The 24,590-nt window shown below is 50.3% G+C and overlaps 2 protein-coding genes and 1 long non-coding RNA gene across 6 annotated transcripts; 1 reads left to right on the top strand and 2 right to left on the bottom strand.

Annotated features, from left to right (window-relative positions):
• Window positions 1-3,962: 3,962 nt before the first annotated feature.
• Shd (src homology 2 domain-containing transforming protein D) lies at window positions 3,963-10,655 on the bottom strand. Of its 3 annotated transcripts, NM_001108223.1 has the most exons (7): window positions 10,442-10,655; window positions 9,476-9,816; window positions 8,368-8,473; window positions 8,117-8,293; window positions 7,286-7,394; window positions 6,918-7,037; window positions 3,963-4,354 (listed from the first exon to the last, which is right to left on the bottom strand). In NM_001108223.1, exons 2-7 carry the CDS (start codon window positions 9,752-9,754, stop codon window positions 4,114-4,116), a joined length of 1,032 nt encoding a protein of 343 aa, NP_001101693.1. In that variant the 5' UTR covers window positions 9,755-9,816; window positions 10,442-10,655; the 3' UTR covers window positions 3,963-4,113. The 3 variants fall into 3 exon arrangements, with proteins under 3 accessions (NP_001101693.1, XP_038939593.1, XP_038939594.1); XM_039083665.2 differs by lacking the exon at window positions 10,442-10,655 and having other exon boundaries at window positions 3,966-4,354; window positions 8,368-8,476; window positions 9,476-9,754; XM_039083666.2 differs by lacking the exons at window positions 9,476-9,816; window positions 10,442-10,655 and having other exon boundaries at window positions 3,966-4,354; window positions 8,117-8,288; window positions 8,368-8,476.
• Window positions 10,656-12,832: 2,177 nt separating this feature from the next.
• Yju2 (YJU2 splicing factor) lies at window positions 12,833-22,730 on the bottom strand. 2 transcript variants are annotated; one of them, NM_001109673.1, is made up of 8 exons: window positions 22,599-22,656; window positions 21,090-21,190; window positions 19,629-19,773; window positions 17,678-17,812; window positions 17,227-17,408; window positions 16,614-16,734; window positions 14,873-14,999; window positions 12,833-14,036 (listed from the first exon to the last, which is right to left on the bottom strand). In NM_001109673.1, the coding sequence occupies exons 1-8, from the start codon at window positions 22,620-22,622 to the stop codon at window positions 13,930-13,932; spliced, it is 942 nt and encodes a 313-aa protein (NP_001103143.1). In that variant the 5' UTR covers window positions 22,623-22,656; the 3' UTR covers window positions 12,833-13,929. The 2 variants fall into 2 exon arrangements, with proteins under 2 accessions (NP_001103143.1, XP_006244398.1); XM_006244336.5 differs by lacking the exon at window positions 14,873-14,999 and having other exon boundaries at window positions 22,599-22,730.
• Window positions 22,589-24,514, top strand: LOC134480467 (uncharacterized). Its single transcript, XR_010054911.1, has 2 exons — window positions 22,589-22,728; window positions 24,175-24,514. It is a non-coding gene; the product is annotated as an uncharacterized LOC134480467 (long non-coding RNA).
• The last annotated feature ends 76 nt before the right edge of the window (window positions 24,515-24,590 follow it).

The following is a 24,590-nucleotide window of genomic DNA, read 5'->3' as shown; positions in this document are numbered from 1 at the left end:
GGTGAGTCTCACACAGGTACATGATGCTACTATCCTTGTACTGACTGCAGCACCCTGCTAAGGGTGCTGGGAATTGGTGTGGGACAGGAGGCAGCATAGTATGGAAGTCTGCCATGCCAAGACAGCTCTTGCCACTCTTAACTGACTGGCACCTTCTTTTTTTTTTTTTTCGGAGCTGGGGACCGAACCCAGGGCCTTGCGCTTGCTAGGCAAGTGCTCTACCACTGAGCTAAATCCCCAACCCCCTGGAACCTTCTGATTTATGTCACCTGCCCCCAGGAAATTCTTTCTACAGCAGTGTCCTTTACCAGCCCACCAGAGAGACTCCATGCAGGCCTGATGCCTGGCCTAAAAAGAAGGCCCTGGAAAAAGCCAGGGACCAAAGAGGTCATCTATTCTCCCTTCAAGGGGACTCTACTTCTGATTTCCATCAAAAGCCTGTGGTGGAGCATTGTGGTGGACCAATAATGAAGAATCATTTGTGGATTCCAGAGTCCCTGGAGATGGCTTGTGTTATGCCCAGTTCTCGAGAACCCCAGGAGACTGCCAGGGACCATGACGTCGATGCAAGCAGACAAGAATCCTTTTTATTTGAGTTTGAACTCAGATGCAGGCCTCCCTGGTGGCAGGTTAGGAATGCAATGCTTGGGGTTGGGGATTTAGCTCAGTGGTAGAGCACTTGCCTAGCAAGCGCAAGGCCCTGGGTTTGTTCCCCAGCTCCTAAAAAAAGAAAAGAAAAGAAAAGAAAAAAAGGAATGCAATGCTTGGGTCTAGGGGCTAAGGGCTTATATATGGGAAATGCATAAACTGGGACTTTCGAGCCTTGGTGTTACATGATTGGGTGAGGGGTAAAGGAATGCTATCCTTCAAACTGATAACATTTGTTCAGACAGCAAGGAGGAACTATACAGCTAGAAAGGGACCTTTTCTTCTTCTTTTTATTTTATTTTATTTTATTTTATTTTATTTTTTCTATTCTTTTTTTTGGAGCTGGGGACCGAACCCAGGGCCTTGTGCTTGCTAGGCAAGCGCTCTACCACTGAGCCAAATCCCCAACCCCTATTTTATTTTTTTAAGATTTATTCATTTATTATATATAAGTACACTGTAGCTGTCTTCAGACACACCAGAAGACGGCATCGGATCTCTTTACAGATGGTTGTGAGCCACCATGTGGTTGCTGGGAACTGAACTCAGGACCTCTGGAAGAGCAGTCAGTGCTCTTAACCACTGAGCCATCTCTCCAGCCCTTTTCTTCTTCTTCTTCTTCTTCTTCTTCTTCTTCTTCTTCTTCTTCTTCTTCTTCTTCTTCTTCTTCTTCTTCTTCTTCTTCTTCTTCTTCTTCTTCTTTTCTTTTTTTTTCTTTTTTTTTTTTCCAGAGCTGGAGACCAAACCCAGGGCCTTTCGCTTCCTAGGCAAGCGCTCTACCACTGAGCTAAATCCCCAACCCCCTTTTCTTCTTTTTTTAAAAAAAGATTTATTTATTTATCATATATATGAGTAGACTGTAGCTGTCTTCAGACACACCAGAAGAGGGCATCAGATCCCATTACAGATGGTTGTGAGTCACCATGTGGTTGCTGGGATTTGAACTCAGGACCTCTGGAAGAGCAGTCAGTGCTCTTAACCGCTGAGCCATCTCTCCAGCCCCAAAAAGGAACCTTTCTGACCTGGGAAGAAATGACTCATTTTGTTATTAGTGACCAGTGCATTTTTTTAAAGATGTATTTATTTATTATATATAAGTACACACTGTAGCTGTCTTCAGATACATCAGAAGAGGGCATCGGATCTCTTTACAGATGGTTGTGAGCCACCATGTGGTTGCTGGGAATTGAACTCATAACCTCTGGAAGAGTAGTCGGGTGCTCTTAACCACTGAGCCATCTCTCCAGCCCAACCAGTGCATTTTTACAAGGTGGCCACAGCTGTTATGTCTCTTGTCGACTGCTGGGGACACTTGGTTGTCTCTTTCCCATAACTTAAGGGTTATCACTTAAGCCTTGAAGCCTTATCACTTCAAGGACATTAATTTTCTGCCTCCTTCAAAGACAGGAGACAGCTGCAGCAGTGGGGAGTGCTGGCTGTTTAACAAGGACTAACTCAGCGGGGAGTGCTAAACTCAGTGCCAGGGCTAATGCAGAGGCAAGTGCTGGCTGCCTTTTGTCTCTTCATTGGACATTTCACTTTGGTCAGGAAGAGTCTGCTCCCTTTTGAGTTTTCCTTGTTTGTTCTGAGGCAGAGTCTCACTATGTAGCCCTGGGTGTCCTGGAACTCACTATGTAGAACAGGCTGGCTTCAAGCTCACAGAGATCACCTGCTCTGCCTCTCAAATGCTAGGGTTAGCCCAAGTGCCTTATATTTTTATAATGGGGGCTGAAACAATGGCTCGGAGGTTAAGAGTTTGCACTGCCTTTCCAGAGGGCCAATTCTCAACAGCCATTTCTGATGGCTTGGAACTGCAGACACCTGTATGCATGCGCACTCGCATGCGCGCGCGCATACACACACACACACACACACACACACACACACACACACACACACAAAAGTCAAACAATGTGTCTGTTTATTTATTTATTTATTCATTTTGTGATTATAATTATGCCATTTCCTGCCCTCTCTTGCTTTTACATGTCCAAGTAGCAGGTAATCCACACCCAGTTCTGGTTGGTCTGCTCCTCTGAGAAGGGTAGGCTGACTCCATGACAGACTTTAAATTGGCAGTGAAGGAGACTAGGCCTAAGAACTGGGCAAGTCCAGGCAAACCCAGACAAGTCAGTTACTGGAGAAAAACCACAGGCTTCAGGCTGCTCTGCCATCTGGCCTGAAGCAAGGGCTATGGGTCAGCAACAGTTTCCGGCCCCCATCCCCCAGTAATGGTTCTGGAATGACCTAAGGACCTACACCTGTAATTCCCCTCATGTGCTTTAGATCAGGCCTACGCGCTCACTCGGGTGTCTCTCCATCTTGGAATGGGAGAACCCAGTGTGCTGGACTTGTACAGAATAAAACACTCTTTGCATTTGCATCCTATTTGATCCTGGGGTGCCTTCTTCAGTGAATCGTGGTGATGGACCCTAGGGGCTTTTGCCAGCCTTACACTCACAGCTCAGGTCAAAACTGGACCAAGTACCAGCTTTCCACCGCGGGTCAAGGAGCAGGGACACTCTTGAAAAAACTCGGAGTGCACTGACTGACGGTCACCTGACCCTCTGGTCCCAGATAGAGCTCGAATGCATGTCATATGCTTGCTAGCCAATAGATTCAAAGGTCAACATGCTTAGCCAATAAGTTTAAACTGTAACCTTGCTGATGCAACCTGTACCCCTAAAAAGTATAAAAACTGCTTGTTATAGCCATTCGGGGTCACCTTCTAGTCACTTGTCACGAGGAGCTGATTGAGGGTCAACCCTGACATGTGGGAAAAATAAACTTCTTGTGTTTGCTTTGAATTCTGTTCTCATGTCTCACTTCGGGGGTCTCCTGGTAGTTAAGACTCACTTCAAGACTTCAATGGACCCTTATACCTCCTTAGTGGGTCCCAGGATGACCTCTTCTCGAGCAAGGAAAGTTAGGTCAGGGCTAGCAACATGGACCCTTGTTCTATGTCTCCACATCACCCTGAAGTGACAGGGTTGTGGCCTTCCCTTCTGTCTTGTGGATTTCTCAGGTGTAGGGGATGTTGGGGGTGGGGTTGAGAACAGATGTCTACATGGGAGGCCAGAGGCCCAGCTACAGGGTGAGATGAGGTGCTGTCCCAGACTCTGGAGACATTGGACTTCTGGCCCCAGCTGGGTCCCTGAGACAAAGGCGCATGCCGGGTTTGTCATTCCCTTCTCAGTCTCCACAGGCACCTGTGCTGGTCATGTCTTTAGGGATACTCCAAAGTCTGAGTGGTCACCTCTCCCCTGAATCAGGAGTCTCTCCTCACAGCTCCAAAAGAACAGTAGGGAATGACAAGGTTTTAGTATTAATTTTTATTACATTTATTTATTAATTTATGGCCTGTGACTTGTTTGTAAATCAGAGGTCAACTTGCAGCTTTCAGCTGCCACCATGTGGATTCCACAGTTGAACCCAGCAGGTCTGGCAGCAGGGCCTTTCTGTATGTCATGGGTCCCCCTGTCCCTTCTCTGGCCTAGCAGCCAATGTGCAGGGTCCTTGAGAGCTCTGGCTGCTGGTGACAGGGTAGAGCAGAGCCAGGTGCTCAATGCCTTGCACAGGCAGTGGGCGGGCACTGTAATGCAGGACCAGCTCAGGCACGCTGGGGAAGGGCCCACTGTGCTGTCCTAGTACCACCTGGTTCTCCCGGGTCTTCGCGAATTTCAGGTGCATGGAACCCTGGTTACTTCTGTGGGACAAGGCAGAGCATCGGTTTCCCAGACCCATTAAACTCTCCATCTCTCCACAGCTGCCTTCCTATAGGTGCAGGTAGGCACTAGCCTCCAGGAACACCTCTGGCAGTCCCACTCAGCACTTCTCTGCAGAACAGTCACAAGTGGCCTCTTGTCCATGACTGTGTAAGAAGCTAAGCTCTTGGCCAGTCAGAGGGACCAGAGAGTAGAAGCACTTGTAGCCAGTCTGATTCTACAGGACCCACATAGTGGAAGGCAAGAACTGAACTCCCAAAATTGTCCATTGACCTGCACACCCACATGCACACAAAAATGAAATAAAATAAGTATCTCATCACTTGAAAGGTAGAGGCAGGCAGATTGCTACAAATTCAGGACTCAGGACTAGCCTGGTCTACATAGTGAGTTCTGGGCTAGCCACAGCTACATAATAGGGCCTCCTACTCAAAATAAAGAAATAATTTAAATAAACACATTATTCATTTATTTAATCCCAGCACTTGGGAGGCAGAGACAGGCAGATCTTTGTGAGTTTAAGGCCAGCCTGGTTTACTTAGTGAGTTCCAGGCCAGCTTGGAGTCTGCAGTAATACTACTTCCTTCCATGTTCAACCTGGCCTCGATGGATCTCAGCCCAGTTTGGCTGTCACTTCTGTAAAAAACCCTTCCCTCATAGCCTCTCATCTTCCATAATCCTAGTTAGGAACTCAAGATCACCAGTGTCTCAGTGAGGAGACACTGGAATACAACAGATTCTCAACTGATGCTGAGTCAATGAAGAGACTGATTCTACTGCTATGCGCCCTTTCAAATTTTTAAAAAAATGTATATATGTATGTAGACATGTGTGTATGTGTATGTGTATATGTGTATGTATGTATGTATGCATGTGTGTGTATGTATGTGTGTGTATGCATGCATGTATCAGGAGTACACATATGGAGGTCAGAGGACACCTTGTGAATTTGTGGCAGTCTGTTCTCTCCTTTCACCATGTAGGTCCTCAGATTGAACTCAAGTTCTTCAGGCTTGGTGGCAAGCACCTTTACCCACTGAGCCATCTCACCAGCCCAGATTTATTTATTTATTATTTTATTTACTTACTTAATTTTGGTTTTGCTTTGTTTTGCCGCCCTAGTGGTGGGATTAAAGGCACACGCTACAACTGCCCAGGAAATTTTAGTTTGTGTGTGTGTGTTTGCCGTACCCATAGTGACCAGAAAAGAAAGGGCGTCATATTTCCTGGGGCTGGGATTACAGGCAGTTGTGAGCCCATGATATAGGGACTGAACCCAGGTCCTCCTGAAAAACAGCAAGTACCCTGACACCGAGCTGCTCCTCTCTCTCTCTCTCTCTCTCTCTCTCTCTCTCTCTCTCTCTCTCTCTCTCTCGATTTTATTTATTTTATGTGAGCACACTGTAGCTGTCTTCAGACACCAGAGGAGGGCATCAGACCCCATTACAGATGGCTGTGAGCCACCATTGGTTGCTGGGAACTGAACTCAAGACCTCTGGAAGAAGACTGGAGAGGTGGCTCAGAGGTTAAGAGCACTGACTGCTCTTCCAGAGGTCCTGAGTTCAAATCCCAGCAACCACATGGTGGCTCACAACCATCTGTAATGAGATCTGATGCCCTCTTCTGGTGTGTCTGAAGACAGCTACAGTGTACTCATATATGATAAATAAAAAATAAAATATATTAAAAAAAAAGACCTCTGGAAGAGCAGTCAGTGCTCTAACCACTGAGCCGTCTCTCCAGCCCCTCCTCTCCTTCTCTGCTTTTATTGAGCCGTCTCTCCAGCCCCTCCTCTCCTTCTCTGCTTTTATTGAGCCGTCTCTCCAGCCCCTCCTCTCCTTCTCTGCTTTTATTGTAGCACAAAAAATCCTCCTGCCTGCCCTAACCCTGGGGGATGACAGGCCACGTGATGCCACACTAGACTCACACTTTAGGTTACACTTTTTCAGGCATCTTTAGGAAATAGAGCCTCAAACTCAAGTGCTTTCTAGAACATTCTGAGAATCTCTCTTCAAACAGACAATCACAGCAGCATTTTGCATTTTGGACAGGGCCATTCAAAGGAACTATAAGAACCTTGGGCATTGGTTCCCAGCACAACCTGAGGTTTGGATCTTTTTTTTTTTTTTTTTTTTAAAGATCTATTCATTTATTATATATAAGTGCACTGTAGCTGTCTTCAGATACACCAGAAGAGGGCATCATATCTCATTACAGATGGTTGTGAGCCACCATGTGGTTGCTGGGAATTGAACTCAGGACCTCTGGAAGAGCAGTTGGGTGCTCTTAACCACTGAGCCATCTCTCCAGCCCCTTAGGCTTCCAAGCTCATTCCCTATTGGACCCATCTAGCCACTGGTCAGGAGCGCCCCCATCCGCCTGGAAGGCCCGCCTACCTCCAAAAGCCCCATCCACTGGCCCAGGAACCATACCCATTACCCCTGGAGCTCCACCCACTCTCCCAGAGCCCCACTCACTGGCCTAGGAGCCCCACCCACTAGCCTGGGAGCATCACTCTAGTGTGTCCCTAAGGCTGTGTCTCACCTGAGGGACAGAATGCAGTCCTGAGCCCTGGTCTCGCTTAGCCGCACAAGGTAGCTGCCTTCCTTGCAGAGGGACAGAAGGTTCTCGGCCTCCACTCGGCTCAGGGGACCATGAAACCACCTGGGCAGAGTGGAGATAGACACCTCAAGAAGGTCAGCAGCTTCACACAGCTGAGGAGAGTGAAAGGACAGGACCCCAGGGCAGTGAGACACTTCCCTTGGACGTGATGAATGGGAGCCAGCCTGGGCTACATGAGACATTCACCAAAGAAATGAATGAATGAATGAATGAATGAATATATGAGGCCCCAGCTCCCCTACAGATCGAAGAGTCCTAGGGGCCACCCCTCCAACAGGGGCTGCACTCACGGCTGCTTCTCCAGGGCCAGAGCTGTATCCACACGCTCCGCAGGCTGTGGTCTCCAAGGCTCCTTGGTGGAGCATGGAGTCCGTTCCCAGTCAGGACCATGAAATTGCACTGGAAGATGAGGGAGAGAGGTTAAGTCCCATTCACTCAGGTGGCAGAGCAAAAGCTCTCCAAAGGGATTTCAGTGATGGGAATGGAGTATAAGATAGGACAGGATTGACACAGGAGCTGAGATTGGTCTTTGGAAATGAAATGGCAAGGCCACCCAGAGATCAGGCTACCATGGTAGGGGAGGGGCGGTATTTTAACTGACAAATCAGAGCACGGGGGTGTGGCTAACAGGGATAGGTTATAAGTTTGTAATCAGGGGTCACTTTGGCAGTAAAGGTGCTTGTGGGGACCCTAGGCTCCATAGTGGAAAGCACATTCTGGTTCAAGTCATGGCCCCATTTCATCCTGACCTGGACTATTTGATACTCAATAGGTTGATCCTATTACCCCTTTACTTGATTTAGCAATGAATTGTGTGACCCCAAGTCCATCACTGGACAGCTCCTAAAACCTCCACTCTGCCTTCCACTAGCTCACACATAACTAGCTCCATATAACTAGTGCATTCTAGTGCTTAGTCTACACTCACTCTGTTGGGTTGGGTCTATAATAACCATAGGTCCCCAAACTTCAGAGAACAGGGTGAGTCCCTTCAACTCTCCTTTCTGCTCCCCCAATAGGCATTTTCTCTGGGGAAGAATTGGCAGAAGTTCACACATTGGTAAGAACTGAGGCACTGGAGGGAAGCGGCCTTGGGGAGAGGGGACTGGCCTTGAGCGTACCTGCGAAAGCCCTGGAAATGTGATCTTTCTTCCACTCCCAGGGCTGGTCATATTCATCTGCTGGCCTCTCATCCTCCAGGGGCCTCCGGCTCTGGCCTGAAGAGCCTCCATCTTCTGGTTTCATATCCTGCTCCTCATATGGGGTATCGTAAAGCTGGACAGCTCTACTCGGCTGTTCTGGGGTGGGTGGGGACACTGGTCACCCTCCCCTCCCAACAGAACATTCCCCTCACCCCTGGACGTGTGCTCACCGCTGGAGATGTTCCGGGCGTCATAGGGCTCCATGTACCCATTGTTGGGGGCTGGTGGCTGAGGCTGGGCATCGAAAGGGTCTGAGTACTCAGTGTCTGCTTCCGGCTGCTGGGAAAGGCTGGGGCTAGCTCTGGATAACCCTGCTGTGGGACACTGTTGCCCTGGCTGAGCCATTTCACACTTCTCAGATCTAGGCTGGTCAGGGAGTCTCACAGTACCCTCCTATCCCTGCCTCACCAAGGGCCACTAGATTTCAAGAACATGTCACTATACTCAGCTCTTGAAGTGGGTTCTGGGAATTTGAGCCCAGCCCTCTCTCTGATATTGTTCTACTAGCAGCCCTCAAGCCCTTAGTGAGGACAAAGCCTATTCTGCAGAAGCACAGAGAGGGTAATGACCTGGGCAGGGTCACACAGCTGGTGAGTATGAGACAGGCTTTGATCCCAGTCTGTCTGTCTCTCTGTGTTTCTTCCTCCTCTCATGTCTCCCTCTTCCAGAGATTTGTGGGGCAGGAGGATTACAAGTTTTAGGCCAGTTTGGGCTGCACAGAGAGAACCTGTCTCAAAACCAAACCAAACCAAACCAAACCAAACCAAACCAAACCAAACCAAACCAATAGAGCAATGGTTCTGGACCTTTCTAACACTGCAACCCTTTAACACAGTTCCTCATGTTGTGGCGACCCCCAACCATAAAATCATTTTGTTGCTACTTCATAAATATAATTTTTAAATGAATTATGCTTTATTTATTTATTTTCTGTGTTTTCTATGTCTTAGGTGACCCCTATGAAAGGGTCATTCAGTCTCAAAGGGGTTTCAAAGCAGGGCACCAGGTCCAGCTTCCATCATGACATCCTGTGACACTTCAGAAGTGGAGGCAGGAGGATCAGGAGTTCAAACTCATTGTACTTAGTTTGAGGCCAGCCTGGGCTATATTGGACCACGTCTCGCACAAAACAAAAACACCTACCCTCTGTATCCCTGAAGGGAGAATGGATCAAGGGGGACACTGGTTAGTCCAGATCCTAGACTCTCCAGGGGGCAGGGGATGAGGTGGGGAATCCAGGGTGACAGGGATGGAGCACCTGTGCAGGTCCACACCCACCTCTTCCCCCAGGCTGCCCAGCAGGGTCTTAGCTCTGGCCAAGTTCACAGCCTCCACCTTGATCAGCCGGTGCCTGGGAGAGTTGTACTTGGGGTCGCTGGACTCGGTGATCTCTGACTCGGGACGGCCATTGGAATCCTCATAGGGGTCCTCGAAGTCAAGGTCCTTCTGTTCACGGTAGGCCCGCAGGATGTCGCTCTCAGTATAGTCGGGGGTGGGCGGTTGCGGAGGGGGCCTCCGGCTGCCCAAGTTCAGATAGTCCCGGAGCCACTTGGCCATTGGTGTCTCCAAAATATGCTGGTGTCAAACAAGGGCCTCCATGTCGAGCTCTGCAGCTCGACCTGGGGTTGGGGGAGGAAGGAGGGGAGAGGAACGGGTGACAAAACGGAGAAGAGAGAGGAAGAGGACAAGGAGGTTGGAAGTCAGGAGTCTTTGGCTGGGCTCAGAGCAGAGAGGGCAGCAAGTGGCAACCCTAGTGCTGTGGGAAATGTGAGCTTTAGGGTCTGTGTGTGGTGTCAACAGGGCAATCTCACATCTCCTCTTCAGCTCTGTGCATCAAGTTGCCAGAGGCTGAGCTGCCCCAGCGGTCCCGGTAGGGCTGCTGTCTAATCTGGTGAGGCCGCCCCACCGGCCCGAATTCTATATAAATCTCATGCCCCCACCCCCAATCCTTTATCCCCCATCCCTTAATCTCTCAATCTCGGGATCCTTTAACTCCCCTTCCCGTATCCCTTAACCTCCCAATCCCTTACCCTGCTCCATTTCCTTTAACCTCCAGGTTCCCTAACTCCTGTCACACACCGCCCCCTGAATCCCTTAATCTCCCCTATCCCTTAACTGCCTGTAGCCGCGGCCACCACACAACAAAAGGGACTTAAACCTCTGGGTCCAGGATTCTCAGGGCCACGGGAGGGGCGAGGACAATCGCATCCCATTAGGTCCCACCCTCGACCAGCGGGGACAGACCTGCAGACCTCAGACCTTCTGTGGCTCTGGGATGGAGACAGCAGGACCCAGACCCTGGAGGGTCCCAGAGGAAAAGGCCACCGGAGCGGGGACCGAGTCACCCTTGGGACCAAGGCCGGGCAGGGATTGGGCGAGAGGCCCGAGCATTGCGCAGGGTCCTGGCAGGAGGTGGCGCAGGGCGGGAGGCGTCCACCGTCACCGCTGCGTCCCTTGCTTTGTGCAGGGCGAGGGGGAGGGGCGGGAGGCTTCTGCAGCTGCGGGTCTGCGAGCGGAGGGAGGGAGGGAGATGGGCTCAGACCTCAAGGGCTGGAGATGGAGCCGGGAGGTCGAACCCCAAGGAGAGAAAGGGCGGGCAGTAGTCAGCCAGACTGACCCAAAAGCCATGGCCAAGGGTCTGTGTCCCTTAGTCTCCCCAACCGGTAAGCGGTGCAGGAGGCATTGACAGAGGAGAGTAACTGCTAAGGGTCTTAAGTAGCCCAGGCTGGCCTCACACTCACAGCAAAGGATGACCTGAAGCTGATGATCCTCTTGCCTCAGCCTCCCAGTATTTAGGGATGGTCGTCAGGCTTCCGGCATGCTAGGCAAGTCTTACCGACTGAGATGCTGAGGTTGGGGAAACTGAGTCATAGAAAAGCTTTGTGGGTGGAGCATTACTCAAGGCTGTCCATTTGTGCCTGGACACTCTAGATGGCACTGGTTGCTCACAGAAGGAGCGGTCATCCTTTTGTCCACTGTGAGCCCTGCTTTGCAGGTGGGGAAACTGAGGCCTAGAGCCAGCATGCACTTGGAGTAGGATGGGCACCCTGACCACCCACTCCTATCTCTGTCAGGTAGCATCTTTGGGGGCCTTCAGATCCCATGTGTGTTGGCAGCAGTCAAGAGACCTCCTCACATGGAGCCTGAGAACTGTACAGCAGGAATTGCAATCAAGGGGCCTGAGGCGGTATCAGATGATGCTTGGCTTTTCCTTGCCTCAGAGCCTTTTGGGGAGTGTGAGTGTGAGGGTGTGTCTGCAGGTGAGGATTAGAACAGAAAAAGCCAGGACCGTAAACTCTTCTTTCTGATGGGGGAAGAGACTACCCTGGGAATCCCCTTCTGGATGACTTGGAAGATGGGACAGGCGCAGTGTGTATCACCCATCCCAGATCATAATTCACACGCTCTACTGCTGCCCCTTTTATTAGTACAATTCAAGGGCTGGGGGCTGAGAAGGTAGTGTTGGCCCCCAGCACCTTAAACCCAAACAAAACAGCAGGGGAAACCGTGGCATGAGGAGTGGGTTGTACAGCGTATCGCAAAGGCCATGTAATCTGCTACACTGTAGTTCCAGAACACCCCCATTTCCCTGTTCCTCTGCTAGTCCGTATGAATCAGTCCTGTCTTTGCCTGGATACTCTGCCATGGAGTCTCACAGACTTCTGGTGGCATGGGAGGGTACCCCATTCTTGTTCAGGGCTGTGTGGTTGTTCCATTCTGAGGTACACATCAGCATTCAGTGTATACATTGGGCAACGGGGGCCTCAGGGAACAGCAGGATAAGAACCCTTGCCCCTCAAGTCTGGGAAGGGGAAGTGTGCCAAAGCATGGGGACAGAAGGGGAGGTACTTTGGTCCATAGCAGGTCTTTGAGGCCGGCGGCCATGCCTTTAGGCTACATAGTGAGACCCACTCAAAAACCAAAAAAACCTAGGCATGTATATATAGGGGACCAAAGCACTCTGGCAGCTAGGGAGATGCGTCTTGCCTAATTGTAGTCTGGTGGCAGATGCAGGGCTTGCCCTGGGAAGCCTCTAGTCTGGAGGGTACAGTAGGAAGGCTCCCAGCTTGAGGGAGGCATCAGGATCCTGCCTTTACTGGTTCCCAGCCTGATGGAAGAACACACTTGATTCCTTGAGCTCATAGTCTGATGGAAGAAGCACAGCCTGACTGCAGGTCCCCAGTCCCTTTGCCAGGGGGCCCCAGGGAGCTGATGGAGGTGACAGATTAGACCTGACAACTTCTGAGGACATGATGACAGCTACAGAGCTGGGAGCACGGAGGTCAGCAGGACAGGGCTCCCCAGGATGTCCCTGATCTTGGCTTGGAAAGCCCCACCCCCAACACGGGGTGTGAAAAGGAAGAATCCCCATGGGAAAAGCAGACCCCAACAGGAAGGTTTCAGGCTTAAGATCAGTTTGGTGGTTCAGTCTCTAAGCCCTGCCCTGGTGAGGTAGAGGGCATGGCTCATAACCTGGACCCTGGGCCTGGCCCACTCTGGTCTCTGTAACAGACTGATGTAATCCCAAATTCTGAGTGAAGGGCGTGTGCCAAGTTGTGTGGCAGAAATCCTAGGTACTAAGCCCTGGTGCAGCCCCGTGAAGGTTCTCTCCAAATGATTCTGCTTTTCAATTCATTTTTTGACATTTTCATGTTAATGTTTTATTAATTAAGAAAAACCCATTGTTTGTTCCAGTGGCAAATACATGCTAGTTCCGGCAGATTTCACCGAGGTAACGAACACTTGCTTTTAGTATACAATGAGGAAAACCTTAGGAGGAGGTTAACTCTTATTAAAGGAAGATTAGGATTTCCAGGCTGTGGAATGACATTTGCTTGACCCCTCCCCCAACCCTGCTGCGAACACTCTTACCTGTTTAGCAGTGACAGTTTTGAGGGAGAACCAGTCTCTGAGGGTACAGTGGTGTTGCTCCCACCAGCTTTATATTAGGTGTGAAATGTCTGTGGTGTCATTCCACAGTGAGGGGCTGTCAAAAGTTTGCTGTATTGAGGTGGACAAGCCCAGGCCCAGGCTACATTTTAAGCTTTTTCGACTGTGAAGTTCCTGTTGCAACCAGACTTTGGTGTTCTTGTTTGAAAGTAGCAAACAAGCCTTCCGAGGTTTAGACAGGCCTGGGTTGTGCCACGAAAGCCTTATAGCCAAGGATGGCTTTGTACTCAGATTCTATGTCCAGCTCCTGGGTGCTGCATTTACTGGGATGGGTCACTTTCCTCCACACTGGAGACCGAATGTCGTGAACTGGCACACAGTGGGCCACAGATTGGTCAGGACATTGACTCACTGGGCTTGCTTCTGAGTCACTGTGGAATCCTGGACAAGTCCTTTGGAGTCCTGTTCATTTTGTCTCCACTGTCTTCCGGTCCAAAAGCTTCAGCTGATTTTCTATTCTTCTTGTTTTTACAGTACTACTGTGTTGCATGTGGGTGGAGCCCCAGGCCTTGCGTATGGTTGGCAGATGCTGCCCAGGGTCCCTGCCCCCATCCTATGTCAGACAGTGTTCACATCTGCTGCAGGAAGGGATCAGTTAACAGGCTTCACACATCAAGGACTGAAGGACTGGACCAGGCTGTCTGTCCTGGGGTGCCTGGGGACAGTGCTTCTCCACACCCTGCCCACCCATGGTAGAATGGTCCTGAGGCTTGGCTGAAGGTGTTTGCTTGATACCATCTTCATTTCTTGGTCTATGATGCCACGGTGAGCATCACTGATGCTCAGCTGTCACTGTCCTCACTGTCCCCATATGCACCGAGCTGGCTCAGGGAGGAGGCACCAGGTGTCTGGGGTGCAGGGTTGGCCACCTTCCTGCTCTCGGGGGCACCTGTGGGGAGGACAAGTCCAGGGGAGTATGCCCAGCTTAGAAGACCCTGTGACTTGGTCACCCCAATCCTAAACTGGGTCAGAGAGGTCCTGTCCAGGCAGTTGAATGCCTACAGGATATTGGAACAGTGTCAGGGCCAAGTGCTGCCAAGGGCCTCCATGATTAGGAGGGAGCAAGAGGAGGCTCCAACACTGGGCCTGCTGTGTGGCTTCAGGTAGCATTAGGATCTGCTTCTGACTGATGTTAATAGTGGCAGTGACAACTGTGTCAAATGTCACCATGTGCCAACCCCAAGCCAGGTCCTCTCCACATATGGTGGCATTATTCAAACTCCAGGAAAGGACACTAAAGCTGCAGGCCCATGATACTTCGAGTGCCGTCACAGGGAACACTTAGCTATTACGTGACTTCAATTCCAAGCCTTTGCTCCTTTTGTTCTTTTTTCTTCTTTTTGTTTTTCAAGACAGGGTTTCTTTGTGTAGCCCTGGCTTGTGGGAACTCACTCTGTCTATCAGGTTGGTCGTAAACTCAAGAGATCCTTCTGCCTCTGTCTCTTGAATGCTGGGAATAAATGTGTGTGCCACCACCACCCAGCTTCATTTTGTTTTTTGAGACAGTCTCAAGTAGCCCAGGATGGCTTTAAATTCCCTATGTAGCTAAGGCTGATCCTGAACCCCAATTCTTTTACCTCCCTCTAGTGCTGTGTGACAGGCTGCTGGGTAAGCCTCTACCCTCGAGCTGTAGCCTCACTCTGGTCCTCACCCCGCCCACCTCATGAACCTCCTAGGCAGTGCCAGATGCACTGTTGCCACCCATGACTGCTGAGGGGGACTCACCAGTGGTGGGCACCCGGACCTGCTCTGAAACCCGGTTGGCTTCCGTCTTTGCCTTCTTTGGTATAACCAAGCCTGCCAACTGGGCTTTCCTGCACAGGCCCTCTGCCTTCCTCTTGGTCTTTGGTACCTGTGGGGACCATGCACAGCTGTTGTCCCTCTGGCCTCCCTGACTTGGCTCTGTTTGCTGCCCCAGCTCTAAATTCCTACCTGAGTCTCCGTGGCCTGCCCCTTATGACACATTCTGCACTTGACTTCTTGTCTGCTGCCCATTTTCATCCAGTGAACTCCTACCCACCCCTCAATACCTATCTTAAGCATGTGCTGTATGTGTGGTCTTAAGGAATGTGGTGCATCCAGGGTCTCCCTCGTGCTGGGCTAGTACTTTCCTCAGCCCAAGTTCAGCATTAGCTCCCAGCACACAGTAGGTGCCTTCCCATGCTGATGTGGTAGGCACATGCATGCTGATATTTAGAGCTCTGGGGTATGAAGAACTGAGGTATAATATGCAGGCCTGTCACCATGGGAGGCTGAGGCAGGACTATGAGTTCAAGGTCAGCCTGGGCTGTGGAGTGTGATTTTGCTTCAAAGAAAAATAAAACAAATAGAACCAGACCAAGTCTGGATTCCACATGGAAAGTTTGATGGGGCCTGGGTGGAGGACCCGGTGGGTCCACAGGATGCAGTTTGAGTCTCTAGCATCCACAGAAGAGCTAGGCACAGCAGCACGAGGCTGTGAGCCCAGTGGGAGAACCCTGGGAGTCAATGGGCCTGGCACACACAGCTGCCACAAGAGTAGACTCTTTCTCCTAGGGTGGGTGGGGAGGCTGGAACATGTGCACTGGCACTCACAGCTGGATGTCACCTGAAGGGACTAATGCTCTGGAAGGAAGAAGAAGCTGGAACCTTCAAAAGCTGGGCCTGGGGGGCTGTGAGATCAGTGGTTAAGAGCACTGACTGCTCTTCCAGAGGTCCTGAGTTCAATTCCCAGCAACCACATAGTGGCTCACAACCATGTGTAATGGGATCTGATGCCCTCTTCTGGTGTGTCTGAGGACAGCTACAGGGTACTCATGTACATAAATAAGTAAACAAATCTTTAAAAAAACAAAACAAAACAAAACAACAACAAAAAAGCCCAAAAGCTGGGGCCAGAGCTTTGGTTCTGGATGTACCCAGGACCCTGATGGGACTTAGAGAACCCTTCATCCTATACTTTACAGCCTGTGGGCCGGCTTGTGGTTCCCTGGGCCTTTGTGCTGTGCACTATGCATCAAGTGCTTCATCAGCTGCTGTGACCATGGCTTTTGAGGCAGAATCTCAGTGACTTGTGGATCCCACCTAACACAGCCCAGAACCCTTTTACCTTTTCCTTCCTGGTGCAGGATCCCAGGACTGCTGGGCTGCATCTGGCTTTGTTTTTTGAAGCAGGATCTTGCTATGTAGCCCAGGCTGACCTTAATCATGACAATCCCACCTGTCTCTGCTCCCAGGTGCTGGAGTTTAGGGTGCATCGGGACAGATCCAGGTTTTTCGCTTATGGGGCAGGCACTTGACTGAGCCACTCCCCATTCCTGATGTAGCTTCACTGGCTATTCCCTCCCTCAGACTCAGAAGCAGGGAGCCGAGCCGAGCAGGCATACTGTGGATTGTTTATCCTGTTATGAACAGGAGTCCCTTGCCCATGATTTCCTCCTGTGGCTATTCAGCCACAGTACACACACCACACCCTGGCCTGGCTTACCTCATCAAGAATGGCTGTGGGGTTGGGTCTTGCAGCTGCCTGTGGTTGGGAAGGTGGAGCCTCATCCTCTGAGTCAGAGTCATCCAGAAGCCTTCGATAACGAGCCTCCTCCAGCAAGGCCCTATGGGATTGACATGGTAAGGACGTACTGCAGTGGGCAGTCTCTCGGGTCTCTTCTGCAGCAGCTAGGGGCTACTGCCTCTTCCTGCTCTCATGATGTTGGGAACAGGGGAGCAGGTCACCACCATAACAATTTTGAGAGAAGACGGCTGGCACATAATGAGGCCCTGAGTTCATACCCAGCACCACAAAAATAAGTAAACATATAGTTGGGTGTGGAAGTACACGCCTACTGCCCCAGCACTGGCGGGGTGGATGCAGAAGGATCAGGAGTTCAAGGTCATCCTTAGCTACTTAATGATTCCAAGGCCAGACTGGGCTACATGAGGCCCTGTCTCAAACAACAAACCCACAGCCACAGTAGGGAAGAAAAAGCCACAGTGATAGCTATGGAACAATGGGTCTCAGGGGTCCCAGGCAGTGGAGTCTGAGGGGCCGGACAAGAGGGGAGGGGCAGCCGTGGAAAGATCCAGAAGGGCCTGGCCTGGCTTACACTGTCTCACGCTCGTCTTCCTCTTCCTGCTGCTGTTGCCACTGCTCCTGAGATAGGCGGTGTTGTAGCAGCATGGCCTCAAAGTCCACGTGGGCCTGCCGCTGGTTCAGGTCTTTTAGCTCTTGTAGGTTCTCTAGCACTTCCATCTCCAGCTTAGAGTCCTTTGTACGGTTCTCTAGGACCTGGGGATACAGGAGCTAGTGAGAGGGTGCAGGGGTAGGAGAGGGGAGTAGGAAGGAGGTGTAGGCATGGGGAGAGGGAGTGAGGGTGGTAAGAGATAAGGATGGAGAAGTGGGCATGAGGGATGGGGGAGGTAGGGGTGCCTGGGTGGGGTGGAGGAGGGCGGGAAGGGCATGAGGGTGGGAGAAGGGGAGAGGCAGGGAAGGGGTGCCTGGGTGGGGTGGAGGAGCCGCTCAGGGGCAGCTGAGGCGCCGTGTGGCCTAGGGCTGACCTTCATGGGGTTGTTCAGCTCCTCATCCTCACGCTCCTTCTGCATGCGCTTTTCCTCCTCCTCCAGAAGCTTCTCAGCCTGGAAGTTGCGCGTGGCCCCATGCTCCATGGTGTAGTCTGTGTTCTCTGGGTCTGTCTGTTAGGGAAGGCGAAGGAAGGGGAGGGGAGAAAATGGCTCCTGGGTGGTAGCCTGGGCCCCTGTGTACATTTCTCCATTCCTTCTGCCAGTATCTATCTGTGCTTGCTCCGTTGGTGGCTGTGGCCTTTCCACCTAATGCCCACACCTCTGGAACATTCTGTAGCCAAAGCAAAGAACACCTAACTCCCTCATGGACTCCTGCCCCTCACGAACACTATTACTGCACCCTGTCCATCTTTGCCCTTAGTACGCCTCTGGGCTGTGGGTCAGTGGATGGTGCCACCAGACAGAAGAACTGGTGTAAGGTCGTAGCAAGTTCAGAGTCCCGATAAATCTTATAATTGAGAACAGCAGGAGTTTGAACTAGCTCCTGACCAGGTTCCTGTCCTGGAGCACGTGATCACGACACCCAGTCACATAGCATAAAAATCTAGAGTTCCTCATGTTAACGAGGTTACCTAGATAGGCCTGGAGTGTTTAGCCAGTGAATTTCCCTTCCTAGGCATCTGTTTCTGCAAAAGGTATTTAATCTCTGGTTCCCCCTGAGTAGGAAGTATGCACCCTCATCTGGCATGAATAAAACAGTCTGTGGACAATCCCTTCAAGGACTGCCACAGGGATGGGAAGAGAGACCTTCATCACACAGAGCCATACCTAAGACTCCCAAAGAGGGCCCTCTGTATATTTGGCACTCAGAGCCAAGTGGAATCCCCCCTTCTGGAGCTCATTGAGGGCTTGTGGACCCCTATCTTAGACTCTATTTCACCTTCCCTGAGTGAGTTGGTAGCCCTGTATCCCAGCAGAATGCAGCCTAGCACAGCTGTGTTTCACCTCCCTTGTGTGGCAGGCACATCTGACACCTTAGTGTTGAGGCAGAAACATAAAATGACACTGCGCTGTGTGCTCATCTAGCTTTATCTTCTTGTTACACACTACACAGATGACCTGATGTGCTGTTGGTGTCTGGGTGGTGGAAGCAGGGGGCTATAACATGAAGGAGGCTAGCCTGGGCTACAGAAGACTTTATACAAAAATAAGTGATGAGAGGCTAGATCCCTGGCTGCCACTGCAGAGGACCTGGGTTTAGTTCCCAGTCCCGACATGGTGGCTCACAAATTCTGTAAGTCCAGCTGCAGGAGACCCAACCCTTGTGACCTTCTTGGGCAACAGACACACAAAATGTCCAGGCGGATACACATGTAATATAAAATGCAACTTCTTCAAGCTTAGTTTGTTCATTTTATCAAATCTTATTATGTTGAGCTTAAAGAAAAAAAAAAAGCTTACAGTGAAAAACAACAAAACCAACCAAAACAAACAAACAAACAAACAAACAAACAAACAAACAAGCAATAACCCACAGCTTCTAGTGGTGCAGACTGGGAAGAGCGTTTTCCTTCTCCTGTCTTCCCCTGAATCCTCAGGCTTTTGTGCCTGGGCACTGGCTCAGGAAGAACGCTTGCTTAGTGTATGTGTAGCCTTGACCTCCATCCCAAGAAACATGAAAGAACAGAAGAAAATCATGACTTTACCCAGATGATGTGGCATACGCCTCCATCCTAGCACCCTAGGAATGGATGCAGGAGCATCAGGTCACCCTGACTACACAGGAGTTTGAGTCTGGCTTGTGCTGCAGGAAGACTGTAAGCAAAGCAAGAAGCAAGGCCCAGAACAGCATGGTTTGTCCTGACCCCGCAGCATAGCCCATGCCTTGCACACATGCGGACAGGCAGGCTTTTGGTGTGGGGCTCTGCTGCAAGCACCGCCCACATTCTGCCCTTTGTGAGGGGAAGGTAAAGAACGAAGCCCCTACCTTAAAGGTGATCTCGGCCAAGCAGCGTGTGCACTTGATATAGAAACGGAAGATTGGCAAGCCCAGGTATGCCTCATTCTGGACTGTTTCCTTTCGTGCATTGAACTTCTTCCCCTTGTAGATGTATTCTCCACATGTCTTACACCTGCAGCCAGAGCAGGAATGTGAGTGCCTGTGCCCTCTGTCCAGCACCCAGTGGCAGCATAAGTACCTTCATAGGTAGGAGGGACTGCCCTGCCTGGGTGTATGGAACTTCTGAGACCTGTCCAGGGGACAGCAGGATCCTGACCCTAGCTGCTCCTTCCTTCCTTCCCTGACTTACTGCTGTGCCTACAAACACCTCAGGGTCCTACCTCAGGGTCTTTGCTCTGCAGTCCTTATAGCCTGAGAGTTTAACACTTCCTTGACTGTGCAGTTAGCAGACCACCTGCCCTTCCTGCCTCATGTGTCTGTGTTACTATAGAGGATGGGTATGAGCCCCACTCCCCTCACCCCCATCAATGACAGGCACCCGACAACTGCCCGCTAGAGGAGTGGAGTGATGTGAATGAGTACGGTCCCTAAAGGGTCATTTATTTGAATGCTTAGTCACCAAGGAGTAACACTACTGGTGAGGACTAGAATGTCAGCCTTTAATCCTAGCACTTGGAGGCAGAGAGGCAGGCACATCTCTGAGTTCCAGGACAATCAGGACTAAACAGAGAAACCCTGTTATTGAAAAAAAAAAAAAAGGTATGTGTGTGTGGGATGATTAGAAGGTGTGGCCTTGCTGGAGGAAGTGTGTCCACTGTGGGTAAGCTATGAGGTTTCAAAAGCCCATGACACATCAGTGTTTCTTTCTGCCTGCAGATCAGGATGTTGTCTCTAACTACTTCTCTAGCACCATGTCTGCCATGCTGCCCACCATGATGATAATGGACTAACCCTCTGAAACTCTAACCAAGCTCCAATTAAATGCTTTCTCTTCTAAGAGTTCCCATGTTCACAGTGACTAAGACAGGCGCAAAGAAATAAAGACAAGATATAATCAACTAGTCACGCAGCCAGCTTCTCCATCCTCAGTGACTACATAGGTGTAACTGACAGGATTGAGTCTCACACAAAGTCAAGTGTGACTAACTGTTTGATTCAAAGCTGGTTGAACCTAGGAAAGTGGGGAATTAAGGTCTAAGGAGAGGCTGGCAGCCCATCTGGGATGAGATGGCAGTCAGGCTCTATCAGTAGAGAACCTAGTGACAAGAGATCTGCAGGCAGAGGCCATAGGTGGTGCAAAGGCCTGGGCGGGAGGAGGGCTGTCACTAGAGGATCCAGAATCCTGCAGGACCAAGTGTCACTCTGACTGTTCACCGAGACCTTGTGATAGGGGCTGGGAACCCTGTGAGGCTGTGAGGTTAGGACTTTCATCCTTGTTACTGTTTCTCCAGAGACTCGGCCTCCAGTCTCATGTGCCCAGGGATTCACCTCATGTTGAATGGGGCCATCAGCCGCACCACGTACTGCCGGTCCTTGGGTAACTTGAGTTTCGGGATCTTCGATGGGTCAAAGTCAGGTGGGTAGTATTTCTGTGGAGAAGAGTGTTGCTGTTTTCTGGTGCTCTGGTCCCATGTGGGCAGAAATGGGGTCTGGGAACCATGTCAGCACACCCAGGATACCCTGATTTTAGGGATCTGCTCAGGATTCAGCTTGCTGGAGCCTTTGCAGACATGAGGTATTTGAAGCACAGCCATGAGAAGAGAAGTTGGGAGGAGGAGTGCACAGGCTTCCAAGACACTTTCTTGAGCTGTGATATGCTTTCCAGGGAAGATTCTAGAGGTCCAGGGTTTGTAGTGGGGGTGGACCCCTGTTGCCTATCACATGATAAGACTCTAGACACTCTAGCTCTCTTAGGGAGAACAGGCTCTGGCCTCTCTGTGTGCTTGGGAGGCTGGGGCGAGGCACACAGGACAACACTCTGGGTTACAGGCATGTCAATGTCCAAACCCATCACCCCAGCACCTGTACATCTGAGACAGGGGGGTGAAGAGACAACCCTACCCCCCCCCCCAAAGTAAAAAAACAAAAGCTACATGAACCACCAACAAGCAGGCACTCTGCTTTTGACACCTACTGGCAACCAGGCCCATGGGAAAGGAAGCTGTCTCCCTGCTTGAAGGAAGCATTACTAATTCAAGTGGTTGATGGGAATGATGGTGTACAGCTGTCATGTCGGTACTTAGGAGGCTGATATACATTGTGATTTTATAGTCAGCCTGGACAGTGCACACAAATGTGGTGCACAGATATGAAGGAAAAACATAAAATGAAAATAAACAACTCCTTTTAAAAATGAATATTGCCCAGCGTAGGGTACACGTCTTTAACCCCAGCAACAGGGAGTCTCAGGAAAGTGGGTCTCTGAGTTCGAGGCCATTCTGGGCTACATAGTAAAACCCTAGCTCAAAACAAACATTTAAAAAACAGATCCAGGAAATGGAGAGCAAAATTTTTCAAGAGAGGAGACTGAGTCACCCCAGTAATCCCAACATGGTGTAGAAAACAATAAAGATTTCGAATATTCATTGAACAATATCCCGGGCGAACTGAGGAGACTAATATCCCCGGACCTGGGGGAAGCTCACAAGAAGCAGTCCCTCCCCCAGGAAAGCGATCAGATAGTTCTTTTTGAAAAAGCCAATGGGATGAAGTGACATAAGCTCCGCTTCCCTGGTGATGATTGGTTACTCGCATGGAAGGAAAAAAAGAAAGAAAAAAAAAAAAAAAAGCTAATGACCGCCCCTAAAAAAATGAGATTGACAAGAGTTTGGGGAGCTCCCGCCCGACTGAAAGCCCCACGCGCGTGCGTGCATGTGTAGTCGGGGGGGGGGGGGGAAGAGCGGATTCCAAAAGGAAATGACCGGAAGGAAGCACGCCTCTCCCAGGACCCTCGCACATTACACTCTCTGTAGAAACATCTAGACGCTGAGCACTTACGTTTAAAACTTTCCGTTCCGACATCTTCGCTTCCTGTTCAACGAACAAGAGAAGAAATTGTTCTCTTAGTCCTCGTGGAGTTTCTCGGATCAGGAGCCTCAGTGTCGCCACTTCCTCAGCCGTCTTACTGGTTGGTGCTTACCCGCTTTACCATTCTCATTGGCTGCAATCTTTGTCGATCCAAATCGTGTGTGCTTTCGTTCCCTTCCGAGTGCGGGTAGGTGAAGCGCTAGATAAAGGTTCCGGGACATGTGGATCCCGTGTGCCTGTCTGTCGCACTGGAAAGATGGAGAAAGCTGTCTAGGATAACATTTTCTCCCGCATCACTGCTCTATTGATGCTGTTTGTTTTTTGAGTGAGGGTATCACTTCGTGTCCCTGGCTGTCCTGTAACTTATCATGTAGCCCAGGGTGGTCACAAACTAATGGAGATCCTCCTGCTTCTGAATTCTGGGATTAAATAATTAAAGGCCACCATGTCCCGTTCCTGCGTTCCTCCTTCGTTCGTTCCTTCATTTCTGGTGCTGGGGATGAAACCCAGGATCTTTGCATATGCCAGGCAGGCACTCTACCACGCAACACCGCCCAGCGCTCTAGTGCTGTGAAGCAGCCTCTCACTAAGATGCCCAGGCTGGCCTGGAACCAACTCTGCAAGCCCTGCTTGGTCTTAAATTGGAAACCATCATACTGCAAGCCTCTTCAGTAGCTGGACTCAGTGACCTGCCTGGTTTCATTGTGTTGTTGGTTTGTGTGTGTTTCTTCTTTTATGAGAGAGGAATTCACCACTTAGTCCAGGCTGGCCTTGAAAACTCAGTAATCCTCCTGCCTCTGCCTCCCAAGTGCTCCGTTTACAAATAAGAGACACTATACCCAACTTTTTTTCTTCTTTTACTTTTTCTTTAAAAATAGTTTCATTCTTTCTTTTCTCTCTCTCTCTCTCTCTTTTTTTTTTTTTTTTTTTTTTTGAGACGGGGTTCCTCTGGGTAGTGCTGGTTGTTCTGGAACTTAGTCTGTAGACTAGATTAGCCTCAGACTCACTGAGATGGGCCTGTGGCTCCCTTGCGTGTTGGGGATTAAAGAGATGCACCACCACCACCAGACTTAGTATCGTTTTTTACATTTGTTTATTTATTATTCGTGCAAACGAAATATGACAAGCCTCAGCATTGAGCCTAGGCAAGGTCACCACCCCGGAGCCCCGCCCCCACTGCTGCTGCTGCTGCGGGGTTCCTCCTCCTCCTCTCATTCTTTTGGTCTGTTTGAAACAGGATCTCTAGGCTGGGCTTTAGCTTGCCACTATTCCCACACCACCTCAATCCCACCCCACCCCACCGAACCCCATCTTCATTTCAATAAAGCTGGACTTCGCCCTGTTTGGCTCTTAGCTGGGGAAACAGGTGCTAGGTGTGTGTCCCCAACATTCTCCTTCAGGTAGCTCCCTTTCCTTGTGCAGGGCCCTGCACCTCGTTCTACCCTCTCCCTTTCTCCCACTTACATATTCCCCAACCCTTCCCCCTTTATGCACTGTACCACGTGGAGTTCCTTCTGGAAGCTAGCACCATTCTATGTCCTCCCAGGCTCCTGACCCTTGAGCCACATAAACAAGGCCTTTTTGTCATGAAGGCCTTGTTTAGGGGCCTGTGGAGATGGTGAAGCCTTGGAGGAATGAGGTCCTGAGGTGTGCTGTGTGCACACAAACACAGACGAGCCCCGAGTCACTCACTCCATGGACGCGATGGACAAAGCGATAAAGAGGCACTCCTGTGCTGGAGCACAGGCTGTTCAAGCTGAGGACCCAGCAGCTACACTGCGTACCTTACTCCTCCTGCTTCAGATGCTCTGGCGCCGTCTTCTGGCCTCAGTGGGCACTGCACATACCCATACTTATATTTGAAAATAAAATTAAAGTATTTAAAACTTAAAAATGAGCAAAGAGGAATCTTACTTTTCATAGTAATTCTTGTTGGGTGGTTGTGCATGTCTTTAATCCTAG

Source organism: Rattus norvegicus, chromosome 9, assembly GCF_036323735.1.
Source record: "Rattus norvegicus strain BN/NHsdMcwi chromosome 9, GRCr8, whole genome shotgun sequence".
Taxonomy (NCBI): domain Eukaryota; kingdom Metazoa; phylum Chordata; class Mammalia; order Rodentia; family Muridae; genus Rattus; species Rattus norvegicus.
The sequence above is the reverse complement of the archived record's forward strand: the minus strand, read 5'-3'. Positions and strand labels throughout refer to the sequence as shown.